Source organism: Myotis nattereri (assembly GCF_964212035.1).
Source record: "Myotis nattereri genome assembly, chromosome: 14".
NCBI classification, from domain to species: Eukaryota; Metazoa; Chordata; class Mammalia; order Chiroptera; family Vespertilionidae; genus Myotis; species Myotis nattereri.
In genome coordinates this window covers 25,953,991-25,978,088 of record NC_138089.1, presented here as the reverse complement: position 1 = coordinate 25,978,088, position 24,098 = coordinate 25,953,991, and the positions used below count along the sequence as shown (strand labels likewise).

General features: G+C 47.6%; 1 protein-coding gene across 1 annotated transcript in view; it reads right to left on the bottom strand.

Annotated features, from left to right (window-relative positions):
• The window catches only part of IRAK2 (interleukin 1 receptor associated kinase 2), a 64,833-nt gene that overhangs the window by 28,625 nt on the left and 12,110 nt on the right, over window positions 1-24,098 (bottom strand). Inside the window, exons 2-3 of the mRNA XM_081105727.1 lie at window positions 22,471-22,653; window positions 4,794-4,940 (exon numbers count right to left, since the gene is read on the bottom strand). Of these exons, the coding sequence (XP_080961853.1) occupies window positions 4,794-4,940; window positions 22,471-22,653 (330 nt within the window). The remainder of the gene's footprint in view (window positions 1-4,793; window positions 4,941-22,470; window positions 22,654-24,098) is intronic.

Sequence of the window (24,098 nt, the reverse complement as noted above, 5' to 3'; positions counted from 1 at the left end):
TTGAAAACAAAAAAAATACCAGCTATGTGCTGCAGACCAGCTGCTGGCAGCACAACTGATGACAGCGCTTGCGCTGCTGCTCACCCACATCCATCCCCCATCTGCACCCAGGCCAAGCTTCCCACTGGTTCCCCTCTCTCCCCAGTGAAGGAGTGAAGAGGGGAGACTAAGAGGAGACCCAAGACTCTGATGGCTGGGGACTCTGGTCTCCCCAAGGACACCCGAGCCTGCCTTAGACTTCAAGCAGGACACTCCCTCCCAACCTTCCCACCCCAGCCTTGCCCAGCACCTTCCACATCTTCTCCCAGGCATTTGTCCTATGAAAACCCTTGTGTTCATCTTGGCTTCTGCTCCTCAGGTGGCCTGGAATACAGGTGCCCAGTAGCCAGCAGTACAGGGCTCCTGCCTTGCAGAAAGGCTCCCTCCCACTGCTGCCCCTGTGATGAAGTCTCCGCTCTTGCCCTGCCTCGTCTTGGCCTCTGCCCAGTACCCTTGGCCTGTCACACTCATCCCTCTCCGAGATGTTGGCCCTGCCTCCGTGCCGCCTCACTGAGTTACTTGATGTTTTTCTTCCAATCCACTTTAATTCACATACTGGACTATGCATTTAGCCTTGAAATCCCTAGTTCTTTGTGCATGTGTGTATATATATATATTTTCCAGCATCCATGTTCTCATGTACCACTGGGTACAGGCTCCACACGGGAACTGCTGCTCCAGCCCAACTCGATCTCCCTCCTGCTTCTCTCCCCTCTCCCTGCGCTGGCCTCTGAGCAGAGCTACACCCATAGTCCCTTGTCCTCTTCCTTTGCCCTGTGACTCCAAGGTCAGCACTGACCTCACACAGCCAGAATTTTCTGGTCTGACTTGATGCCTGGGGTTCAGTCTGGGGGCTGCACCAGGTCTCTTGGGTTGGGGGGGTCACTGAGGTCCACTCTTGTGACCTATGAGGAGAGGCTGAGTCTATATCTCCCTCTGGTTTTGTAAATAAACAGGAATGGGATTTGGGCCACTACTACACGCCAGATAAGGACTAGCCCTTGCTTTGTAAATGCTAATGGAAGGACTGGGTCAGGGAAGACACTGGGCTACATAAATGTCATTTCAAAAACACTAAGAGTTAACCTTTAATGTGCCAAAATGTTTACAAAAAAAAAAACAAAAAAAAAAAACCCAAAAACACAACAACAAACATTTCCTATGAAAATCTTTCTAGAATGTCTGCTTTCCCAAACCGAATGCAGCAAATCCCGTCCTGCCACGTGGCACCATCGTGGGCCTGAGTATAGAACACACGGCAGTGCTGGCATCTGGGGTCTTCTGTCCGCTGCCCTGTGGCTGGCAGGGGTCTGCCTCTGCAGCCTCCCTGTCTCCTTTCTGCTTATCAGACAGAACTGGGCTCAAGTCCTGCCTCCAACATGACTAACGAGTTGAACTTGGTGATTTGCGCTTCACTTCTTCAGCTTCCTCAAATGTAAAAAGAGCAATAACAGACCATTCCTATGGAGTTCTTGTCCAGATTAAAAGATACGACAGTTTTAAAGCACAAAGATCAGTCTCTGTCTGCTATGTATGTATGGAGCACCACGGCTGGTAAAACTGTGTGGAATAAGAGTAAATAAATTCTTATTGACAGCCCAGTGGCCTCTCCCACAGCAAAGGCTTTTTGAGTTATTTCAGCTACTCAGAGCCCTTTTACCTGGATTCTGGCGTTGAGAATTTGTTTAACGAGGTGCTCAGAACGTGTCTGTGGCTCACCTACTCAAGTATTTTCCTCTTCCACACATCTCCCACTTCCTCCTCACCTACTGCAAGGGGGTTGGTATATACAGGGGTTAAGAGGTGGGCTCTAGCCCTGGGCGGTATGGCTCAGGTGGTTAGAGTGTCTTCCTGCACACCAAAAGGTGTCAGGTTGGATCCTCTGGTTGAGGCATGGGGATCCCCTCTCTAAAATATCAAAATTTTTTTAATTAAAAAAAACAAAAGTGGGCTCTGGGCAACTCACCTGAGCTGAATCCTGACCCCAGCACTCATTCAGCCAGAAGCTCTGGCAGGTTATGCATCCTTCCCCAGTTACCATGGTGAGGGGTGGGAGCAACAGGGGCCCTCACCTCCCTGGCTGTCAGTGTGACTCACCAGGCAGTACCTAGAACAGTGGTTCTCAACCTATGGGTCATGACCCCTTTGGGGGTCGAACGACCCTTTCACAGAGGTCGCCTAAGACTATCGGAAAACACATATATAATTACATATTGTTTTTGTGACTAATCACTATGCTTTAATTATGTTCAATTTGTAACAATGAAATTGGGGGTCACCACAACATGAGGAACTGTATTAAAGGGTCGCGGCATTAGGAAGGTTGAGAACCACTGACCTAGAACCTCCAGGCTGGTGTCTCCTGCAGTAGGCAGTCTTTGTTCCCACTTACCATACCCTCCCCAGCCTTCGCTGCCTCCGCATTCTCCATTCCTACAAGATAATCAGCCTAAACTTAGGGGCCCAAAGGAAGTTTGGGGCTTTCCCAAGAGAGGACAAGCTTTGGGTTATTTGATGACTACTCTCTTATTTTCAGTTTGGGCAAAGATAAACAATCAACTTCCTGTCTCTGTCTATAGATTGTATTTATCATCTCCACCAGCCAGGGCACATGTGCTTCTGAGGGCCATTCAAGAAACTGAAGGGTGCAGAAGCTGGCAGACACACGTCATGCTTGTGTTTGCAGTCACCTAGATAAGGAACAACCGAAGCGGCTACACCTGTCACCTCCTCCATCCTGACCAGCCATCTCCTAGAATTTCCTTATTTTATTACCATGTTTCCCGTTGACCATCAACCAGTATCACATTCGCTTTATGATGATTTCCCCTTATCTTTAAATGCTGATCAAAGTGCTGCACTCTTTTTTTTTTTTTTTTTTTCCTTTAGCTACAGGAAATAACTCAGACTCCTTGGCCTAGAATTAATTTTCCAGACTTGAACTATCTGGGGTGTCTGGGATGTTCCTAACATTGACGAACATTTAAAAAAAATTTTTTTTAGCCCTAGCCGGTTTGACTTAGTGGAAAGAATGTTGGCCTGCGGACTGAAAGGTCCCGGGTTCGATTCCGGTCCAGGGCACATACCTCAGTTGCAGGCTCCTCCCTGGCCCAGGCCCTGTCTGGGGCTCCTGTAGGAGGCAACCAATCAATGTGTTTCTCTAACATCAATATTTCTCTCTGTCTTTCCCTCTCTCTTCCACTCTCTAAAAATCAATAGAAAAATATCCTCAGGTGAAGACTAAAAAAATAAAAAATAATAAAATAATTTTTAAAAAACTTTAATTGATTTTTGAGAGAATGGAGAGGGAGAAACATAAATGTGATCAGCTGCCTCCTACACGCCCCCTACCGGGGATGGAGCCCACAACCCAGGCCTGTGCCCTAACCAGGAATCAAACCGGTAACTGACTGTGCACTGGATAAGCCCAACCGAGCCACATCAGCCAGGATGACATCAGCTAACATTTAACGAGCACTTACATGGGGCAAACCTGTGGTGTACGATTCCTTACCACAACATGATGATGAAGGTATTATTGTTATGCCCATGTTATTGATGATAAAACTGAGGCACAGAGAGGCTAAATAATTCTGTTAGAAAGTGGCAAAGTTGGAATTCAAATGCGGGTCTAATGCAAAAGCCTATGCATGCTCCTCTCAGTCCATGCTGACCTTGGCTTCAGGATCCGCATTAGTGAACTGAGGCTTCATGGGTTTGGGATCTTTGGCTCACATTCAGGAGGCTGCAGGAGAAAGGAAGGGGGGCTGGACTCCAGGGGAGAGATGGTGACAGTGGAGATGTGGGCATGAGTAGCAATTCCCCTCAGGGAAGTTATAGCGGAGTCCTGCCATCATGGGGTAAACTGTCCCTGAGCCCTTTCCTGGGCTTTTTTTTTTTTCTTTAGCTACAGGAAATAACTCAGAATGGAGACAAATCTGAAGTGGTTTGAAAGGCTTTGGGATAGCAGTGTGTGCAGAGGTTAGGGACACAAGTGTTCAAATGACACTGCTCAGATGCTACTTCCTACTCATGTGACCGTGAGCAAATCACTTTCCTCTCGGTGCTTGAGGTACCATAGAACAAAGCAAAAGATCTGTGACTGGCAAAGAGGACCCGGTGGCGGGGCATGTAGCACCCACCATAGGGCTGTGAAGGCCAGGCCCCGGGCCTGTGGGACACAGACAGAGAGGTCACTAGGCTCCGATCCTGGAGCCAGCATGCAGGGCCAGTCCGTGCTGAGGGGGGGCGGGGGGGACCACAGGTAAGATACTTGGGCCCCACGCATATGACCGTGGCGGGCTGTTTAATGCTCTGCACTCACAGTTTCTCATCGGTGAAATGGAGATAATCACCAAGCTCACAGCTAAGAAGGATTAAATAAGTTAACATCATTGAAGTGCTTAGAACAGTGTCTGGCACACAGCCCTCACTCACTGAGTTCTTTCTTTCCATAAAAATGGTAAAAAATGGTATATTCTTTTATTATCTGACTTTTTTTAATTTAATATATTGTAAGCATGTTTCCATGTATGCATACATATCCGAATCATTGTTAACAGCATTGTTATGTTAATAATGTTAACAGTATTATGTTAGGCTAACATATTATTGCAATGACCTGCCATTAATTTTACCATTCCCACTGTTGTTTCTAATTTTTTGCCATTATATACTGAGCTGAATATCCTTATAGATAAATCATTTCCTTAAGTATTCTTTAAATTAAAAAAATTTAATTTAATTAAAGATACCTGGGTCGGGAAGGGCAGCTGGCCTCACAGGCTGCCCCTTTTTCTGTTCATCCTCCGTGTTTCTTACAGAAGCTGCCCAGGGCCTTCCTGGCTTCTCAGCACCTGGGAAGTCTGGGACAGAAGGCCTGATTTCAGGAACTGGTTTCCCTGAAACAAGGGGGAAGGGAAGAAAGGTGTTATCATTCAGTGAAGTGGGACAGCCATCGGAGGCTGGTCTAGTCCAGGTTCTGCCTCGAAAGCACAGTGTGCCCCAGCGAGTTCTCTCCCTCGGAGCCTCGGACGCTCTGTCTGTAAAATATAGCGGTTGGTCAGGACAATCTCCTGTGATCACTCCAGCTCTGACATTCTGAGTCAGAACACCTGGTTTCTAATCCTACTAGCTGTGCCCTGGCCAGGTGGCTCAGTTGGTTGGGGTGTCATCCTATACACCAAAAGGTTTCAGGCTCGATTCCAGGTCAGGGCACATACCAAGGTTTCGTGTTTGATCCCCAGTCAGGATGCATTCCAGAGGCAACTCATCGATGTTTCCCACATCAATGTTTCTCTCTCTCACACACCCTTCCTTTCTCTAAAATAAATAAACATATCCTCAGGTGAGGATTTTAAAAAAATGTAATCCTACTAGTTGTGTGACCTTAGGCAAGTCATTTTTTTAAAAAAATATGTTTTTATTGATTTTTAGAGAGAGAGGAAGGGAGAGGGAGAAGGGAGTGATAGAAGCATTGATCAGCTGCCTCCTGCACTCCCCCTACTGGGGATCAAGCCTGAAACTGGGACATTTGCCCTGACTGGGAATCGAACCAGCAACCTCTTAGTGCATGGGTAGATGCTCAACCACTAAGCAACACCGGCCGAGCAAAATGTCACTTTCCTCCCAAGGGCCTGTTTCCTCACCTATAAAAGGAAGATCGTGTTAATATCTGCTTGCCTACCTCACAGACTGTTGGGAGGGAAATATGAGAACACAGGTATGAAAGGGCTCTATAGCCCAGCTGGTGTGACTCAGTGGTTGAACATCGACCTATGAACCATGAGGTAACGGTTCCAATCCCGGTGAGGGCACATGCCCAGGTTTCAGGCTCCATCCCCAGTAGGAGGTGTGTAGGAGGCAGCCGATCAATGATTCTGTCTCATCATTGATGTTTTTTTCTCTTTCTAACCTTCCTCTCTCTGAAATCAATAAAAACATATTTGAAAGAAAAATGAAAGGGTTCTATAATTTATGCATTTCCCTGAACACGTGGGGTAGTTAAAGTTATCCATCCTGCTAAGTCCCTAGTTGATCCCCTGAATATAAAAGTTCTGGCTAGTCCTACAGCTTCCCCTTCCACAAGCAGTGGAAACTTACGCATCCTTCCCTGTTCTATAGACGGGGACTCTGAAAATAGCAGCTACGTCAACTGAGTACCAACACTGTGACACCCAGGCCCAGCTTTGCATACATCAAATCCTCACAAGGATTTTCCACTTTATCCCAGTTAGAGATGAGGAAACTGAGGCCTGGGCAGGTTAAGTGACTTCCCCAAGATCACACAGCTGGGCAGACAGGGCTGGCCAAAGGAGCCTGGGTGGAGGTCACCTGCCTCCTGTAATCACTTCCCCTTTGCATCGATTTGGGAAACCCCAAGGTACTGTCAGGGTGTCTACACTGGCTTCCACCCAGCTTCTCTATGTCAGGCAGCTTCCTCCATTGCTGCCCTGGTGTCATCTCTCCCTGCAGCCACTGCTTCCAGCTCAGAGGCCTTCAGATCCCTCCCAGGCTGCATCTCACTAAAATACAGATCTGGCCTCATTACTCCTCTGCTGAAAGCTTTCATGACCCCATCATCCGGATAAAGAATATACTCTTCACCTGACTCCTGATATCTCCCCATTGCCTCCCAGATCAAATCCAAATTCTGCAGCCCTGCATGCATGGCCCCTCACTCTCTGGTGGTTTGCAGTAGACCCATATTTGGAAACCACAAAAATGGGGACATCAAAGTCCCAGCGAAGGCTTCTGCCTTGTTAACTCTCACACCTGCATCATCAGGTAGAGCAGAGACAACCCCCCTCCAGCCTTTGAGTCCCCAGTAGCATCCAGTCATTCCAACAGGTAAACTGTCTCTCTCTAAACAAAACTGATTGTTACCATGGAGCCAAAGCACCTCAAACACAAGCTTTGGGACTAGAACAATATTAATGATGACTAAATGCATGGCACTACACTTGTATGGCACCAAGCAGGTTTATTTGACTTTCATGACAATCTCTGCTGGTCAACAATTATCTGCATTTGTTTTTTCTGAGTACATGGAGGCTCTCAGAGGCAAAATTATTTTCCCCTGAATCGAACAGCTGATAAGATTCAAACCTAGGACTGGTTAGGACAGAACTATTGGTTAGGACAGAACTACTCAAATACCAAGGTCATTACCATCACCTGCAGATGGCACTCCCCTGGACCCCACCTGCTTAAAAAGCAGGAAAACAGGGCGGGAACTGAAGAAAGGAATGCACAGAAGTAACAAGAAGGCTGAATGGGGGATAAAAAGTGACTTTTTCTTTGACTGTCATTGATATAGTATTCTTTTAAATAAAACCAACTTATAAAAGAAGTAGCAGAGCTTAGCTGTTTAGAGTTCAGGCCCTGGAATGGAAACCAACCAGTTTTCATCACTTCCCAGTTGTGTTTACTCTGGACGACTTTCACCAGAACTAAGAGAAAACACTGTGTATCAATAGCTTAGCTCAAAACACAGGAACCTCATTAAAACATTGGTTAGCTCTTCTACAGCCCACATAGTGAGTATAAAGAGTAGGGTGGGAGTCTTCATTTTCATCTAAATTGTTTACACTTTTTTTTAGTTTTAGTATATTTATTTTTTAATTATAGTAAAATACACATAACATAAATTTACCATCATAACCATTTTTAAGTGTTTAGTTCAGTGGCATTAAGTATATTCACGTTGTTGTGCAACTACCACCACCATCCATCTCCAGAAATTCTATCCCCATCAAACACTAACTCCCCATTCCCCCTCCCACAGCCCCTGGCAACCAACATCCTACTTTCTGTCTCTATGTATTTTACTACTCATTAATTTTTATTTTTATTTTTTTTATTTTTAGTAAATGAGCTTCTATTTTATTTTATTCACCATATAATACTTGCACCTCTTCCTCTAGAGGGGTTCTACAGGTTTTTAATTAAAACAGTTCATTAACTCAATTACCAATATAGCCATCGAGGGCATGAGAAACTACATCCTTTGAGGCTTCTCATAAACCAAGTCTGGGAGGCATTATGGAGAACTCCATCCAGCTTGAACAACCAGCCTGTCTGCTGGTTACCGACAACTCCTGGATATCATGTTTTTTTGTTTAATCCTCCCCCAAGGATATATTTTTATTGATTTTAGAGAGGAAGGCGGGGGGGTGGGGGGGAGAGAGAGAGAGAGGGGGAGAGAGAGAGAGAGAGAGAGAGAGAGAGAGAGAGAGAGAGAGAGAGAGACATCAATGTGAGACAGAAACATTGGCTGCCTCCAGCACGAGCCCCAACCAGGGATCAAACTTTAAACCTGGGTATGTGCCTTGACTGGGAATCAAACCCGAGACCTTTTGGTAAATGGGACAACGCTCCAACTAACTGAGCCACACCAGCCAGGGCTCTGAGTATCTTCTTTTAAGTGAATATTAATGGTTTTGTTTTCATCTGCGTATCTGGTTATTTCATGTGCAAAGACATCAATGGGTTTGACAAGGACAAACGCATGAACTTTTTTCTAGTGCCTATTCTAGTAAAATAATGCTTCTTACCGTTCTTACGCCACATCATTTGAGTGGGTTTCGGCTCCCAAATTAAATTACAAGCTGCTTGAGGGATAGGACTGTGCCTTTTATCTCTTTTGAATCCACCCCAATGTCCAGAATGATGCCCAGCACAGAGCAGGTGCTCAAGAAATGATGGTGATGGTCTTTGTTGGAAGTCAGAGAGTGGCTGAATCTCCTTAGGTGGCTCCATCTTCCGTCACCACCCGCATGCCGGACCTGCATGGAGTCTGGCATGAGGCCTTAGGACCTGGCCCTTCCTGTCCTTCCCTGGAGCAGCTTCCTCATCGCTCGGGAGGCAGCTGCCCTACTGCAGCCCAACCACTGCCGCTGCCACGACGGACAACCGGTGTGCGTGGCAGCTGGGCTCCCTCACTTAATTTTTTAACTTTTGTGTTTTTCACACTTTAGCAGTAAATAAAAAGATGTTATGTGTATATCCATTGATGTGGAAAGGCATTAATATACCGAGTGAACAAAAAAAGATACATATGTTACCAGTGTTTTGGTAAAATATGTGTAAAAATAGAGAAGACATCTATGTATGGAGAGAAAAAGAGCCTAAGAACATACACAAAATGTTAACAGTGGTTATTTCTAGGTGGTGTAATTATCAATAAATTTATACTCTGGGTTTGGGGAGGTTTTCATTTTTCAGTTTCTTCACATTATAGAATTTTTCAACAGTGATCATGGATTTGTTGCATAGGAAAGTATGTTTATTTTTTAAAAATAGTTTTATTGATTTCAGAGAGGGAGGGAGAGAGAGATAGAAACATCAATGATGAGAGAGAACCATTGATCGGCCACCTCCCGCACATTCCCCACTGGGGATCGGGCCTGCAACCCAGGCATGTGCCCTGACTGGGAATCAAACCATGACCTCTGGTTCACAGGTCAACGCTCAACCACTGAGCCACACTGGCCAGGCAAAACGTATGTTTCTTAAGAAACAAACTCAATACACAAGCTAACTAAATTAATGACTGAACTGTCAGAGAAAGATAAGTACCACATGATCTCACTCATTTGTGGATTATAGAGAACAACATGGACTGATGAAAAGGGACAGACCCAAAGACTGAGAAACAGCGATCAGGCTATCAATCCCCAGAAGGAAAGTAGGGGAGGGCGGGGGTAAGGGGAAGAGATCAACCGAAGGACTTGTATACACGTATATAAGCCAAACCAATGGACATGGACAACAGGGGGATGGGAGCATGAGCATGCGGGGCGGGGGGGGGGGGGGAGGTTGGAGGTTAATGGGGGGGATGAGGACACATTTGTAATACCTTAACTAATAATAATAAAAAAATAAAAATAAAAAAAAAATTAATTAATTAATGACTGAACTGAGTTTTCGGAACTAGAGTTACCAAAAACCACGTGCCCTGGAAAATCCATTGGGCCCAGATTAGTAAGCAGGTGTTCACTAAATTCAGATCCAACTCACTTCTGACATTTGCTACCAAGTGTCTAATGTGCACTGATACTTAGCAAGGAAGGAAACTGGGACTCGGGGAGGTGAGGAGACCCGCCTGAGGGAGAAAACTAAACAAAGGGCATTGAGGCAGGAAGGTGGGGTCCCCTCCCAGAACGAATGTGAAGAGGCAGGGCCGGGTCCCTGGAGAATACACACTCCACGTCTCCCCACCTGGGTCCTCAGGCATCTCAGAAGGGTGGCCATGAACCACACCGCCCTCTCTCCAACTCCCATCAGGTGGAGGCCCTTCTGGCCAAAACTGGGAGCCCAGAGGCTGGTTAGTCACCCACGGCAGCCCTGCAGGCAGGACCCCTGGGGCTGTGTCTTAGGGAACACGCTGCCGTCCCCAGGCAGGGGAGAGCACAGTCCCTTGTACAGAACACAGCAGTGAACCACCACCGCGGTGAGTGCTGATTCACGAGTTGACTGATCCCGGGGTGTACAGGTATGGATGCTGTGCCCCTGCCAGGAAGGGGCCACCCCATGCCACTTGGTGTCCTTGTGTTTTTATCTTCCCTGACAACTTTTAGGAGATGGCCTCTTTCCCGGCACCCTCCCTCCACAAACTGCCTAGGGTAGTATCCCACGTTCCTCAAAGGACCATATGAGTGGCGTCCTCATACATCTGTGTATGCGGCAAAAAGGCAGAGGTGGCCCCAGCTCCCCTCATGACCCCAGGCTGCCATTTCCTGCAGAGCCAGGCCACAAGAATAGGAGCTGCTCACCACTGCTTCAGCTTCCTGCAGGTCTCACCTGCACCCCTAACTGCCAGTGGCCCCAGAAGAAGCACTGCCCCCCTGTCAGAGGCCCAGCTGAGCCTGCCTCCACATCTGTCAAACAGGGGTAAGGGTGACCACCTGGCCCAACCTGAACTCAGTGTCCTATTCCTGTTGACTCTGTTCCCCTTTCTGCACAGGTCTTTTTGTCTCAGTCAAGACACATTTGCCAGAAACGCCCGTCTACCTGGTATGGCTGCACACCCATTTATGGCTGCCCTCTATGGCCCCCACCCATGGGGAATATAAAAGGCGTTATTGTGTTTTCATCCTAAGGGGAGTCCACTTTCTCTCTTGTTTATCTTGTTCTTTCTCAGTGAGTTGCAGTGGCCTACAGCTGGGAGTGGGGGGGCTCACATGGGAGAGAATGCCCTGTGGCTGAGCCTGTCAGCACCTTTCAGGCTGGCTCCTCACACTCGTCACACTCGGAGGGCCACACCCACAGCGCTCAGCTGACAGGAGCCACATGGAGACAATCTGATGAGAGGTCTGGTTTCCTGTGAAACCCCCATCTCCACGTGCTATGGGTTTTCAGATTTTATGGCTGCCCTCTATGGCCCCCACCCATGGGGAATATAAAAGGCGTTATTGTGTTTTCATCCTAAGGGGAGTCCACTTTCTCTCTTGTTTATCTTGTTCTTTCTCAGTGAGTTGCAGTGGCCTACAGCTGGGAGTGGGGGGGCTCACATGGGAGAGAATGCCCTGTGGCTGAGCCTGTCAGCACCTTTCAGGCTGGCTCCTCACACTCGTCACACTCGGAGGGCCACACCCACAGCGCTCAGCTGACAGGAGCCACATGGAGACAATCTGATGAGAGGTCTGGTTTCCTGTGAAACCCCCATCTCCACGTGCTATGGGTTTTCAGATGTCTTTTATGTTTAAACACCTTCATTTCTACTCTTGAGTTGCTGCCACCTGATCTGATTTGGAAGGTACAGGGCAGGACTTTTCTTGCCTCCTTTCCCCCCACAGAAAGCCGAAGAGGGAGAAGGAGTGGCCCTTCGTGCCTGGAAACTGGTCTCTGATAGCTGAGCAGATACAACACCCACGCTACCAGGCGGGTACACCAGAGTGTCATGGAAATAAAAATAGAACCTCGAGGGCAAGACAGGGTAAAGGAGGTCAAAGTGTTCATGAGAAGGGGTGGTGATGAGCTTCAAATCTCACTGTTGGGTTTCCTGTCTGCGAAGGCCAAGCTGGTTATATCATTACTATGACAGGATCAACCTCAGGCTTCCAGGACAACATTTTCCCCCTGGGATTATAGTCTCAAAAAGATTCCACACAAACTTGACTGCATTATCAATCCAAAAATATAAATTGTGATTTAAAAAAAAAAATAGAACCGAGGTGCCCTGGCCAGTGTGGCTCAGCTGGTTGGGGCACTGTCCCATATACCAAAAGGTCGATGGCTCAATTCCCAGTCAGGGCACATACTCAGATTGCAGGTTCAACCTCCCCCCTACCCAACAGAGTATGTATGGGAGGCAACCAACCAATGTTTCTCTTTGTCTCCCTCTCTCTTCCTCTCTCTCTGAAATCAATGAGAGCATGTCCTTGGGTGAGGATTATAAAAAAAAAATAGTCCTAGCCAGTTTGGCTCATTGGATATAGCGTCAGCCTGCAAACCAAAGGATCCTGGGTTCGATTCCGGTCAAGGGCATGTACCTTGGTTGCAGGCTCCTCCCCGGCCTGGGCCCTGGTCAGGGCTCATGCAGAAGGCAACCTATTGTTGTGTTTCTCTCACATCAATGTTTCTCTCTATCTTTCCCTCTCTCTTCCACTCTCTATAAAAATCAATGGAAAAATATCCTCAGATGAGAATAAAAAATAGAACCAAGGCCTGCCCAGGTAGCTCAGTTGGTTAAAGTGTTGCCCTAATACACCAAGGCTGTGGGTTCAATCCCAGTCAGGGTATATACAAGAAGCAAGCAATGAATGCATAAATAAGTGAAACTACAAATTGATGTTTCTTGCCCTAGCTGGTTTGGCTCAGTGGATAGAGCATTGGCCTGTGGACTGAAGGGTCCCGGGTTCGATTCCAGTCAAGGGCCCATGCCTGGGTTGCGGGCTCAATCCCCCAGTGGGGGGCGTGCAGGAGGCAGCCAATCAGTGATTCTGTCTCATCATTGATGTTTCTATCTCTCCCTCTCCCTTCCTCTCTGAAATCAATAAAAATATATTTTTTAAAAAATTAATGTTTCTCTCTCTGTCTCTCTCTCTCTCTCAAATCAATCAATCAATCAATAATTTTTAAAAGAACAGAACCGAGAGTAAATGTGGGGGAGCTCCCATTTCCAGATCCAGGCTCTAAAATTCCTAGCTGTGTCCAAGAGCAAATTTCTTTTTTCTTTTTTTTTTTTAAATATATTTTATTGATTTTTTACAGAGAGGAAAGGAGAGAGATAGAGAGTTAGAAACATCGATGAGAGAGAAACATCGATCAGCTGCCTCCTGCACATCTCCCACTGGGGATGTGCCCGCAACCCAGGTACATGCCCTTGACCGGAATCGAACCTGGGACCCTTCAGTCTGCAGGCCGACGCTCTATCCACTGAGCCAAACCGGTTTCGGCAGCAAATTTCTTAATCCTCTGAGCATCACTTGTATTTTCTGTGGAGCCAGAATAAATAATATACGACTATCCCAGGACTTAGTGGGACAAGATATGTAAAGTAGTTGGTCCAAGTCCAGGGACAAACTATATACCAATGGTCATCCTCTGAACTCTGTCCTCTCTCCCTGCCTGAATGCAAAACACACACACACACACATACACACACACATACACACACACATACACACACACACAAAATCCTCTGATCCCCAAGTTAGGGTCTCTGAAGGAAGCATTTGGGGTGAACGACCATTTTCAACATTTCCGACATTTTAAACCCTCTAATGAAAAACTGTGACTCAGTGAGCCATGGCGTGGCCTCGAAAAGCTCAGTGGTGTGGGGCAGCATAATGCAGGAGCCAGCCAGAGGAGAGATGGGACCTGCTTGTGCCTGCCTGCACCACTGGTGGCCAGCCTTGTCGCACACAGGAGGACAGGCAGCCAGGGGTCCTTCTCCCTGCTGGACCCTCAGGGACAGGGAGGGAATGCCAGTGATGGAAGTAACAGCTTTGGTGGCTGGATGCTCAGGGGTTAACTATCGGTTCTCAGACCAAGTACATCAGCGTCGGATATTTCTGAAAGTTCCCTAGGTATTGAAGGTTGAGTTTCAGGGGGACAGAGGTGGGGGAGGAGAAGCGTCTCTCTCTGTCCGCTTCGAGGTTCACAGGAGGTGATGGGCCTGCCTTCTTTTCCACCCTGCTGTGTTCTCAGGATATCCCACACTCTCTAAGGCGCATGCATCCCTAAGGCATCACTTACGCAGCACAGCCGAATGAACTCACCGCACTCCTGCATGCTTCCAACCAGTTGTGCAAGCCATGGTCAGGCTCGCTGGCAAGGGAAGCTTTCTAAGTCACGTGGGACAAACGAGAGGAGAAGCTGTCCCCACACCTGAGAGTTGCCATGAGCAGGAGATAAGGCAGTGCTCCACCGTTATACGCTATTAGTGTTACTTACTACTGTTACCATCATCCCTACCAATAAGTCTAGATCAGGCTTTGTCCTAGGTGCTCGCCTGTATTTAATTTCGATAACAGCTCTGGGGAAGAGGTCCAATTGCTCTCCCTGCTTTATATCTCAATGAAGCGAAACCTAGGACAGTTATTTTGTTTATTTATGCCCCATTCCCCTCCGTTGAGAGGCTTATGCATGGTGGGCCCGTGGCAGGGGAGTCTGGGGTCTCCTCCCCGGCTGCCTAGGAACACTTAATACAACAGCAAACCCAGGCACCACGCACGTGAGCAGAAGGGCCTCTAGCTGCTGACAAGGTCTTTCCTCTGTGGGCACACTCTGGAAATCCCCCCCTCCTTCACAGCCCCCACATTAAACAGTGAGGTAATATTTATACATTTGTTTTTATTCTTCAGCTGACTCAGATGGTTGAATGAACAAATGAAAGTGATTCAGCCATAACTAAAGAACCCTGATGCTGGTTGGCCATGCATAGCTTTCTAGGCCCTTTCTTTTCCTTTCCTAATCCTTGGGCTCACTCAACCCTCCTGGGTACTCAAAGTTCTGTCTCCCCTACACACACCCCACTCAAAATTACCAATTCAAACTAGAGACAAAATTAGGCAAATCTGAGGGCATGATCTGTTTTCCTTCTCTCTCTCTCTCTTTCTCTCTCTCTCCCCAATGGACCTGTATTGCAACAGCTGCTAAAATGACTCATCCTTCTCCATTCATTCGTTATGTTAGGGACTAGGGATTTCATTTGTTATAAAAACTGACATGACCTTGACATTAAGCTAGCTAAACAAGAGATGTCTAATTATAAACTGGGATGAGTTTATATTTTTCAGAGGGGGGGATGTGAGACTTGATGCCATCTAGTGACCTACCCCAGTAAGGGTTAAGGTCAAGTGGGCATGAGTTCCCATCCCGGGCGCGTTACTCAATCTCTGAGCCTCAGTTTCCCCATTATAACACGGGGATAACAAGATTTGTGCGATAATATGCTTTGCCGGGTGTATCTTAGGTGCTAAATCCAAGTTATATTGCTAGAACCCAGACATACTTACTCCTAACCTGGGAGGTCTTGGCCCAATGATACCAGTTCCACTGGCAAGCCCCTAGTGGCCGTAGGGTCTGACTCCTCATGTTTGGTTCTTTTTAATCCTCACCTGAGGATATGTTTGCATTACTTTTATTTTTTTATTATTATTATTTTTTATTGCTTAAAGTTTTACAAAGCGTATTACATATGTGTCTTTTTTTTTTCCCCCCGCCCTTGACTATCCCCTGGCCTCCCCCACCCCCCAGCGTCCCATGTCCATTGGTTATGCATATATGCATGCATACAAGTGTTTGCATTACTTTTAAAAAGTGTGGAAGGGAGGGGAAAACAAAACATCGTTGTGAGAAAATCGATTGGCTGCCTCCCGCATGCTCCCGCTCCCGCTCTTGTCCTGACCAGGGCTGGGGACCGAGCCTGCAACTGAGGTACTTGCTCTTGACTAGAATTTAACCTGGGACCCTTCAGTTTGCAGGCCGACACTTCATCCATTGTGCCAAACCGGCCGGGGCCCTATTCATGTTTGTTTCCTGGTAGTTGGAAAGGGGCGGATGAGAGCAAACACAAGCCCTGTCTGACCTTGCAACACCTCAGCCTCTTCGGGATAAAAAGAGTCCATTCTCTTGTTTTATTTTAGGCAGCAGCCAAAAATTCCCCACTCAGTGAGAGCTCAGCTCCAGGAAGGAAATGACTTTGAATGAGATGCCAAACCAAAAGTTAGAAGCTGTCAAGGTTGCACAACCAAGGAGAGACCACACCAAAATCAAGAAACTTAAGACTCCCAGGAGGATGGTAGCAGCAGATGAGAAGCTAAACTTTGGTCGCCTCCCCAATCCTTTCAGGTTCCAGAAGCTCCTCGCTCTCCTACTCAGCTGATACCTGGAACCACCCAGGCCCCCATTCCACACAGTGGCCAGAACAGTGGGATACCCACCAGGGACAAGCCCTCCAAAATCTTCCCTGGGCTCCAGGCAAAAGCAAATGGCCACAACTGTGAAACTGGGGGGCCTGACCCTGCCCTCTCCAGTCTCAGCCCCCACTCTCCCATTGTCCTCCAGCTAAGGGAGGCGCCATGGCCTCTCTTTGGGTCCTCAAACATCGCTCCCTCCTACCACCAGGCCTTTGCAGGTGCTGTCCCCTTTGCCTAGAAATGCCTGTGTGGTCTCTCACTTCGGCTGGCCCACTCATCCTTTGAATGGAGACTTCAGTTTCACTTCCTCGGGGAAGCCTCCCGGATGAGGTCAAATCTTCCCCTCTTCCCCTCTCCTACCTATCTGCCTACCCTACCTACACTTCTCCTTTGAGCCCTCACACTGTGGTTGGTTATGCGTCTCCATGTCATCATCCACACTGGACTGCAAGCTCCTTGAGGTCTAGGACCTTGTCTGTAATCTCACTGCTGTGTCCCCTGTACCTAGCACAGAGCAGGCACCTGATAAATATTTCTTTAGTTCATCACTGAGTCTCTTGCCCAGCTCTGTGTATCTAACTCCCTATGGGGAGGAACGAAGGAGAGTTTCAACTCAAGGTGAGGCACACCTGGTTTCTAGCCTCCAACCTCAGAGCTACAGCCATCTCACGATCCCAACCATCAACAGGCTCAGCTCCTAGGCCTGCTTTTGGTAGCATTTAACTAGCTCCAGAGCTCAGCAGTGATGGTAGACAAACCGTCTTTAGCCGGAAGCCAAAGCTCTGACACTTTGGCCTCTCTTCTCATCCCTGCTCCTAAGCCTCCAAGATGATGACACATAGGCTCCGATGCCTGGCTCACAGGCCCCTCCTCAGCCTGGCAGTCAGGAAAAGTTCCTTTTAGGATTAGGACTCTTAACTTCCCACTTCAGATGAGGCCACAGAGAATAATGAACAGGAGAGCCTCCCCTGCCACACACACCTCCCCACCCAATGCCTAACCCTTCCCCAACCCTCCGGGACAAAGCCAGGAGGTAGAGAACCAGGAGTTAGAGCAGTGGTTCTTTTTGTTGTTGTTGTTAATCCTCACCCAAGGATTCTTTTCCATTGATTTTTAGAAAGAGTGGAAAGGAGGAGCGAGAGACAGAGAGGAACATGAAAACATCAATGTGGTTAATAACATCAATTGATTGCCTCCCGGACTCTTCAGTCCTCGGGCCAAGGCTCTATCCATCGAACCAAACCAGCTGGGGAGAGCAGTGGTTCTTAAACCTTCATCTGCATCAGAACCAGCCCCACCCTGGAATTTCTGAATCAGCAGATTAGGTGAGGCTCAGGTATTTGCATTCTAACAAGTTCCCAGGTGCTGATGATGACTAGAAATCTGGGACACATATTTGAGAATCACTGGCTTCCTGAGAACAAGGGGCTGCCACATGGACCAAGCAAAGGACTTGCTCCCCTAGCAGAAGGGACCTTTTACAATTTCTGTCTGCCGGACTTGTCAACTACTTTAACAAGTATTTCAGACGAGAGAGTTTTAATTGGCTTCCTGTTCAGATTCCACCGCTGATAGAGACTACAAATCACCCACAGATCCTGGGCCTTGAGCTAAAAGAACTGATTAGGACTTCAGGCCTGTCTCCCTTGCATGTTTTCTGTGTGGGAAGATACCTGGGTGGCCCAAAGGGGAGGACTGTAGGGAGACTGCTGTCCCTCCAATATTTATTACTTCCTCTCCTAGAGTAATAGAAGCTCTAGTTGTGCACATAACCTCCCAGCTAAAGATTACATTTCCCAGCCTCCCTTGCAACTAGGTGTGATCATGTGACTAGGTCCTGACCAGTGACTTGTGAAGGGAAGTTAGGTGTTCAGCTTCCTGGGCACACCCTTCTTGCTGGCTGGAATGTGCTTGTGGGGACACGGGGCAGCCATCTCAAGTATGAGTCAGCCGCCAGATGTCCAAGATGACAGAGCAATGAAAAAGCAAGAACCTGGTCCTCCACACCATTGAGCTGCCCTATTGAAGCAGGTTAGTAAAAAGCTAGGAAGCCTTGGCCATTGTGGTTCAGTGGTTAGAGTGGCAGCCTGCACACCTAAGAGTCTCAGGTTTGATTCCCAGTCAAGGACACATTCCTGGGTTGAGGCAACCAGTCAATGTGTGTCTCTCACATCAATCTTTCTCTGTCCCTCCCTTCTACTCTGAAAAGCAATGGAAAAAAATACCCTCTGGTAAGGTTTAACAAAACAAAAAAGGCTAGGGAAATTCCTTGGAAAGTGGAATTGGGCAACTGTGACAGAGAACTAAACAAACTGGCCGAGAAATTTACAGTCAGATACAAAAGGTCACCAGAATGTAAAGCCCTCCGTGCCTAGCAACGGGTAAAACTGGTGCTGGACCTTGCCCCCAGGGTGGCCTTTCCTCTGCTGGCTCACGGCTGGCCATGTGGTTTAGACCCCCTGACCCTTCATATCACTGGTCATGTGATTTTAGACCCCCCTCCCTGCCTTTTCCTCCCTAGAAATAACATCTAGGCCTCAGCTGTATTTCAGCTCCAGAAAAGAAACAAGATCAGCTGTGACAACTAATAACCCCTGCCCTGGTGTCAACCAATCAGTGGAGACCAGGACCCTGAACCGACAGACCTGGAAAGTTGATGAATATTCTTTTGAGATCCTTTCCTAAGCCCTCCCCTAAATTCCCAGGCTTTAAAACTCTCAAGACAAAGGACCCAGCACACTAACTCCCTCCTGGGAGCCAGCCCATGCCCTTCCCTTCCTCCTTTTCTTCCCTCACAAGCATGTATCTCCTAAACCCTAAGGGACCCCAGGAGACTTGCAACCAGGGGAGCAATGGGTAGCGGCAGCTCATCCCAGGCCAACCCCCTGAACCTGTCCCCAAGGCCCCCTTTTCTCGGACTTTCCAGTGAGCTGACAGCAGCCTGGCTTGGCTCACTTCTTTCCCATAATGTTTCTGGAGAGCCAATGCAGCCCTGCCTGGTCTCCTGTTTCTTCTGTCCTAGGCCCTCCGTATCTCACTGTTCCCAGCTTCAATAAACGTACTCTCCAAATCACCTGGACTCACACATGCAAATCTTTCCTGCATGAAGTCAAGAACCCACACACCACAGGCTGGCCCGAGGTAGACCTACTCGGGGCCTGGTCCCCTTCCTGTAACACTATCAGCCCTGGGCAGCTTGGACTGTCACAGGAGAGGAAAATAAACGGTCCTATTTTATTTTAAAGTCACTGTAGTCTGCCCCTAGTGACAGCAGTGAACCTGGAATGCTAATACAGGAGACCACCCAGGAGTGGCTACAATCGTGAAAAGGAGCGGACACAGGCAGATTTGCTGGAGGACAGATTGGGTAGCTGGGTAATTAGCCTGTACTAATTTATTCTAATTCTTATGACACTTAATGTTTGACAAATTGAATGAAACAATGGTCTCAGCAATTAAGGTCAAGGAAATATCAAGGAACAGAGAGAGAACTACATACCCAGATCTTCGCACAATCAGACCAGCAATCACCCACAATACATTTCAAAAGACTTGTTGCCTGTGTGGTCCCCGACGTGTGGTTTACCACACATCACCTTTCAGTTCAAGCCCAACCTTCAGAAGGCCTCTGTTAAATATAAATAATATTACCTGGAGCCAGAGGAAGCCACTTCAGGACTTTTGGTATGTGTGATTGCCAAACACCAGTTTTATTCAAATCTATTCAAAGCCCTTAAAGTGGTAGGCAGAAGTCAGGTTCTCAAAATGCCAGAGGCTGAGCAAGGTCATAAGCAATCTTCCACAAGTACATGCAAAGTAAGGTTTAATTAATGCTACTGTTACCGGAAAGGGGATCTGGCCCTTGATGGTAGTGTGTGAGCTCTTGATTTCATGCAGGAAATATTTCACAACAGGAGTCCAGGTGAACTTTAGAGGACATTTGTTGAAACTGGGGACAGTGAAACAAGAAAGGGCCTAGGACCGTGGTCGGCAAACTGCGGCTCAAGAGCCACATGCGGCTCTTTGGCCCCTTGAGTGTGGCTCTTCCACAAAATACCACGTGAGGGCTCGAATGTACAGTGTGATTGAAACTTCGTGGCCCATGCGCAGAAGTCAGTATGTTGTGGTAGAGCCAGTATTTTGTGGAAGAGCCACACTGAAGGGGCCAAATAGCCGCATGTGGCTCGCGAGCCATGGTTTGCCGAGCCGCAGTTTGCCGACCACTGGCCTAGGATAACAGAAGGACTAGGTGGGAAAATGAGCCTAGGCTAGTCTGCTTTGGCTCACTAAGAAAACAGAGAGAAGGGGGTCCTTAGGAACAGGTTCGGGGGGTTTGCCCCAGATGAACTGCCACTGACCATTGCTGCCCTGGTTGCAAGCCTCATGGGGTCCCTTAGAGTTTACGAGGTGCATGCCTGTTGGGGGAAAAGTAGGGAAGCGTAGGTGTGCTCCTGGGAGGGAGAGAGGGAGAGCGTGAGCTGGGACCTTGTTTTGAGGGTTTTAAAGGCTGGCTGTTACCCAGCCGGTGTGGGCTAGTGGTTGAGCATCAACCTATGAACCAGGAGGTCACAGTTCAATTCCCAGTCAGGGCACATGCCTGGGTTGTGGGCTCAATCCTGGGGATCATGCAAGAGGCAGACAATCAATGATTCTCTCTCATAATTGATGTTTCTATCTCTCTCTCTTTCTCTCTGAAATCAATAAAAATATATTTAAAAAATAAAATAAAGGCTGGTTATTTAGGGGAGGATTTCAATAGACTATTCATCAACTTTATGCTGATGTACCAAAATGAGATTTATTCTCTTCATCTGTCCTTGGCAGTGGCTGGCAAATGGCACTAATTGGATTTCTACCATCTCTCTCCCTGAGTAGGGTGATTTAAGCTATTTACCCTCTGGTTGGGGAAAAGTGCAAACCATTTACTTTTTTTAAAAAAGTAGTTTTTAATTAATTTTTTAGAGAGAAAGGGAGAGAGAGACATCGATGTGAGAGAGATTTGATTGGCTGCCTCCTGCACGCCCCCTACTGGGAATCGAGCCTTTTGGTGCATGGGAGGACGCTCAACCAACTGAGCTACCCTGGCCAGGACCAAACCATTTATTCTTAACTGTGCTTGGTTTAGGGAAGATCAGATTTTCTCGATGGCTGCAAATTGCTATTTACTAGTAACTATCTGTCTCAGTTTCCCTATTCCACTTGCCAAGAATTTTTCCTAGCTTCTTCCTATCCTGCCTCACTACAGTCAGGGAAGGGAAACCTGCTTTGACCAGTTGGAATACAGAAACTTAAAATGCTTTTCACACACCCTCTTTACTCACCTCCAAAAAGTAACAGAAATTGATAGCACCTTTTTTCCCCCTTCGGAAAATAAAAAGGTACAGAAAGGGGCACTATCTTGCCTGAGGACTCAAAGCAACAGTAAAAACACAACCAAACTCCCAAAACAAAAGAACAGCCAGGGGATTTGTGGATGTGGAAACCAACAAGCTTTACTCTCTCTTCCTCAGGCAATTTCAATCAGCACGGCCAAGGGGAAGAGAAAGAGGGTTGGGGAGCCAAGGCAGACTCTTACAGCCCTGAGAGGACAGGGGCAGTTGGAACAGGAAAGCAGGGGTCTGAGTAAAGTTCTACGCAGAAGAGAAGGGGGCAGGCAAAACGTCACTGTTTCCTGGAAACCCAAACACTTCGTTCTTTGATGTTCCCAGGAGAAAAGCTAAGAATAAAGGCTCTGGATCCAGGCGGCTGGGTGTGACCCCCATCTCCACCCATGACCAGAGATAAGCTGTGACTAATTTCTTAGTTGGATGGTAAACTCTTTCATTCAAACCTTTTTTTTCCATTCAAAAACTTTTAATCGCTAATGCTGACTATTTTAAGTTGTCATATCGGAGTATTGGGAAAAGTTTCCAATTAGTAATAATCGCGCCTCAGATAAACTTCATTGGCTATGATACTGCCAATGCCCAAAGCTCATTTAATTTTTTAAAAGATTCACAAAGGTTTAAAGTCCGGAGAGTACATGCAGCTCCTGCTCAGGGGGCCCGCCCTCTTGATGACTCACAGTTCAGGATGATCTGGGCGGCACGGTAAAGCTCCAGGTGGCACAGGAGGTCCAGCAGCTGTTGGACGGTGGCCTGACGCATCCCCCACCACCACAGCAGCTCCCGGGTAATGCTCACGCCCTGCACCCGCTCCATGGACTTGATCTTCCGCAGCTGGGTCAGGTCCGTGATCACATAGGAGGCTAGAAGGCGAGTGAGAGGATCCGCTTAGAGTTAGCAAAGCAGTGCCTCCAGGAGAGGGTCAGTGTATTAGCCAGGCTTTGTCCATAACTTTTTCCCCATCGGCCCCCTACCGTACCAGAAATTCCACCATCAGCTGGGGTCCACAGGCAGCCCAAGTTATAATGCTGATTCCATTTCATACCCATGGGGACCAGCACATCAACACTTGAACCTAAATATCAACGTCTCGCCCTAACCGGTTTGGCTCAGTGGATAGAGCATCGGCCTGCGGACTCGAGGGTCCTGGGTTCGATTCTGGTCAACGGCATGTACCTTGGTTGTGGGCACATACCCAGTGGGAGTGTGCAGGAGGCAGCTGATCGATGTTTCTTTCTCATCAATGTTTCTGACTATCCCTATCCCTTCCTCTCTGTAAAAAACCAATAAAATATATTTAAAAAATAAATAAATAAATAAATAAATATCACGTCGATACCACACAAGACTTTGGAGAAAAACCACTGGGTGTGAGAGTCAAGGGCCTCTAGCTTTAGCTGCTTATTTGCTTTGAGCAAGTCACTTCCCCCATTGAGCCTGTTTCCTCCACTGTAATAGCGGGGCAACCACTTTGCCTGTCTCCCCTTCTAGACCAGAAACCCTGTGAAGGAGTTTTACGTGTTCTGTTCACCATTAGATCCCCAGAACAGAGAACAGTGCCTGGCACAGTGGGGCCTGGGCCAGGACTAGGATGAGGCAGGGGAGGGCACCAGGGGGCAAAACTTAAGGAGGGGCTCATTCTTAGGGCTGATGGTGCACTTGAGACAGGCTAGTAAGCCAGAGCAAGTAGAATAGGGAAACTGAGACAGTTTACAGCCATCTAGGAAATTGCCATTAAAGTACCTGGTTTACACTTTTCCCCAACCAGAGGGTAAATAACTTCAATCACCCTACTCAGGGAAATAGATAACAGAAAATCCAACTAGTGCCATTTTGCCAACCACATCCAAGGATGGAAGTCAGGGAAATAAAGCACATCTTGGTGCATCAACATAAAGCTGATAAATATTCTAGAGAGCCTCCCCTAAAACCTCCCCAGCCTGCACCCTTGTACCTTCCTTCCCCCCTCTTTTTCCCTCCCTCTGCCCCTACATGTTAGCATTGCCTTTCTTTCTCCTAAGCTCCAACAGGGGCCTTCTTTTGTTTCTGTAACTTGTTTGCTGAGCCTACGCAGCCCAGCTGGCTCACTTCTACTACCTCTGTAACTTTCTAGATAAACTTTCTCTTTTAATTTTAGTTCCTGGTTCTGAATTCTTTCTTTGCCGAACTCAAGAACCGAGGTCCAGCCTGACCAGTATCAGTGGTTGAGCATTGACCTATGAACCAGGAGGTCACAGTTTGATTCCCAGTCAGGGCACATACCTGGGTTGCAGGCTCCATCCCCAGTGGGGGGTGTGCAGGCTCTCAT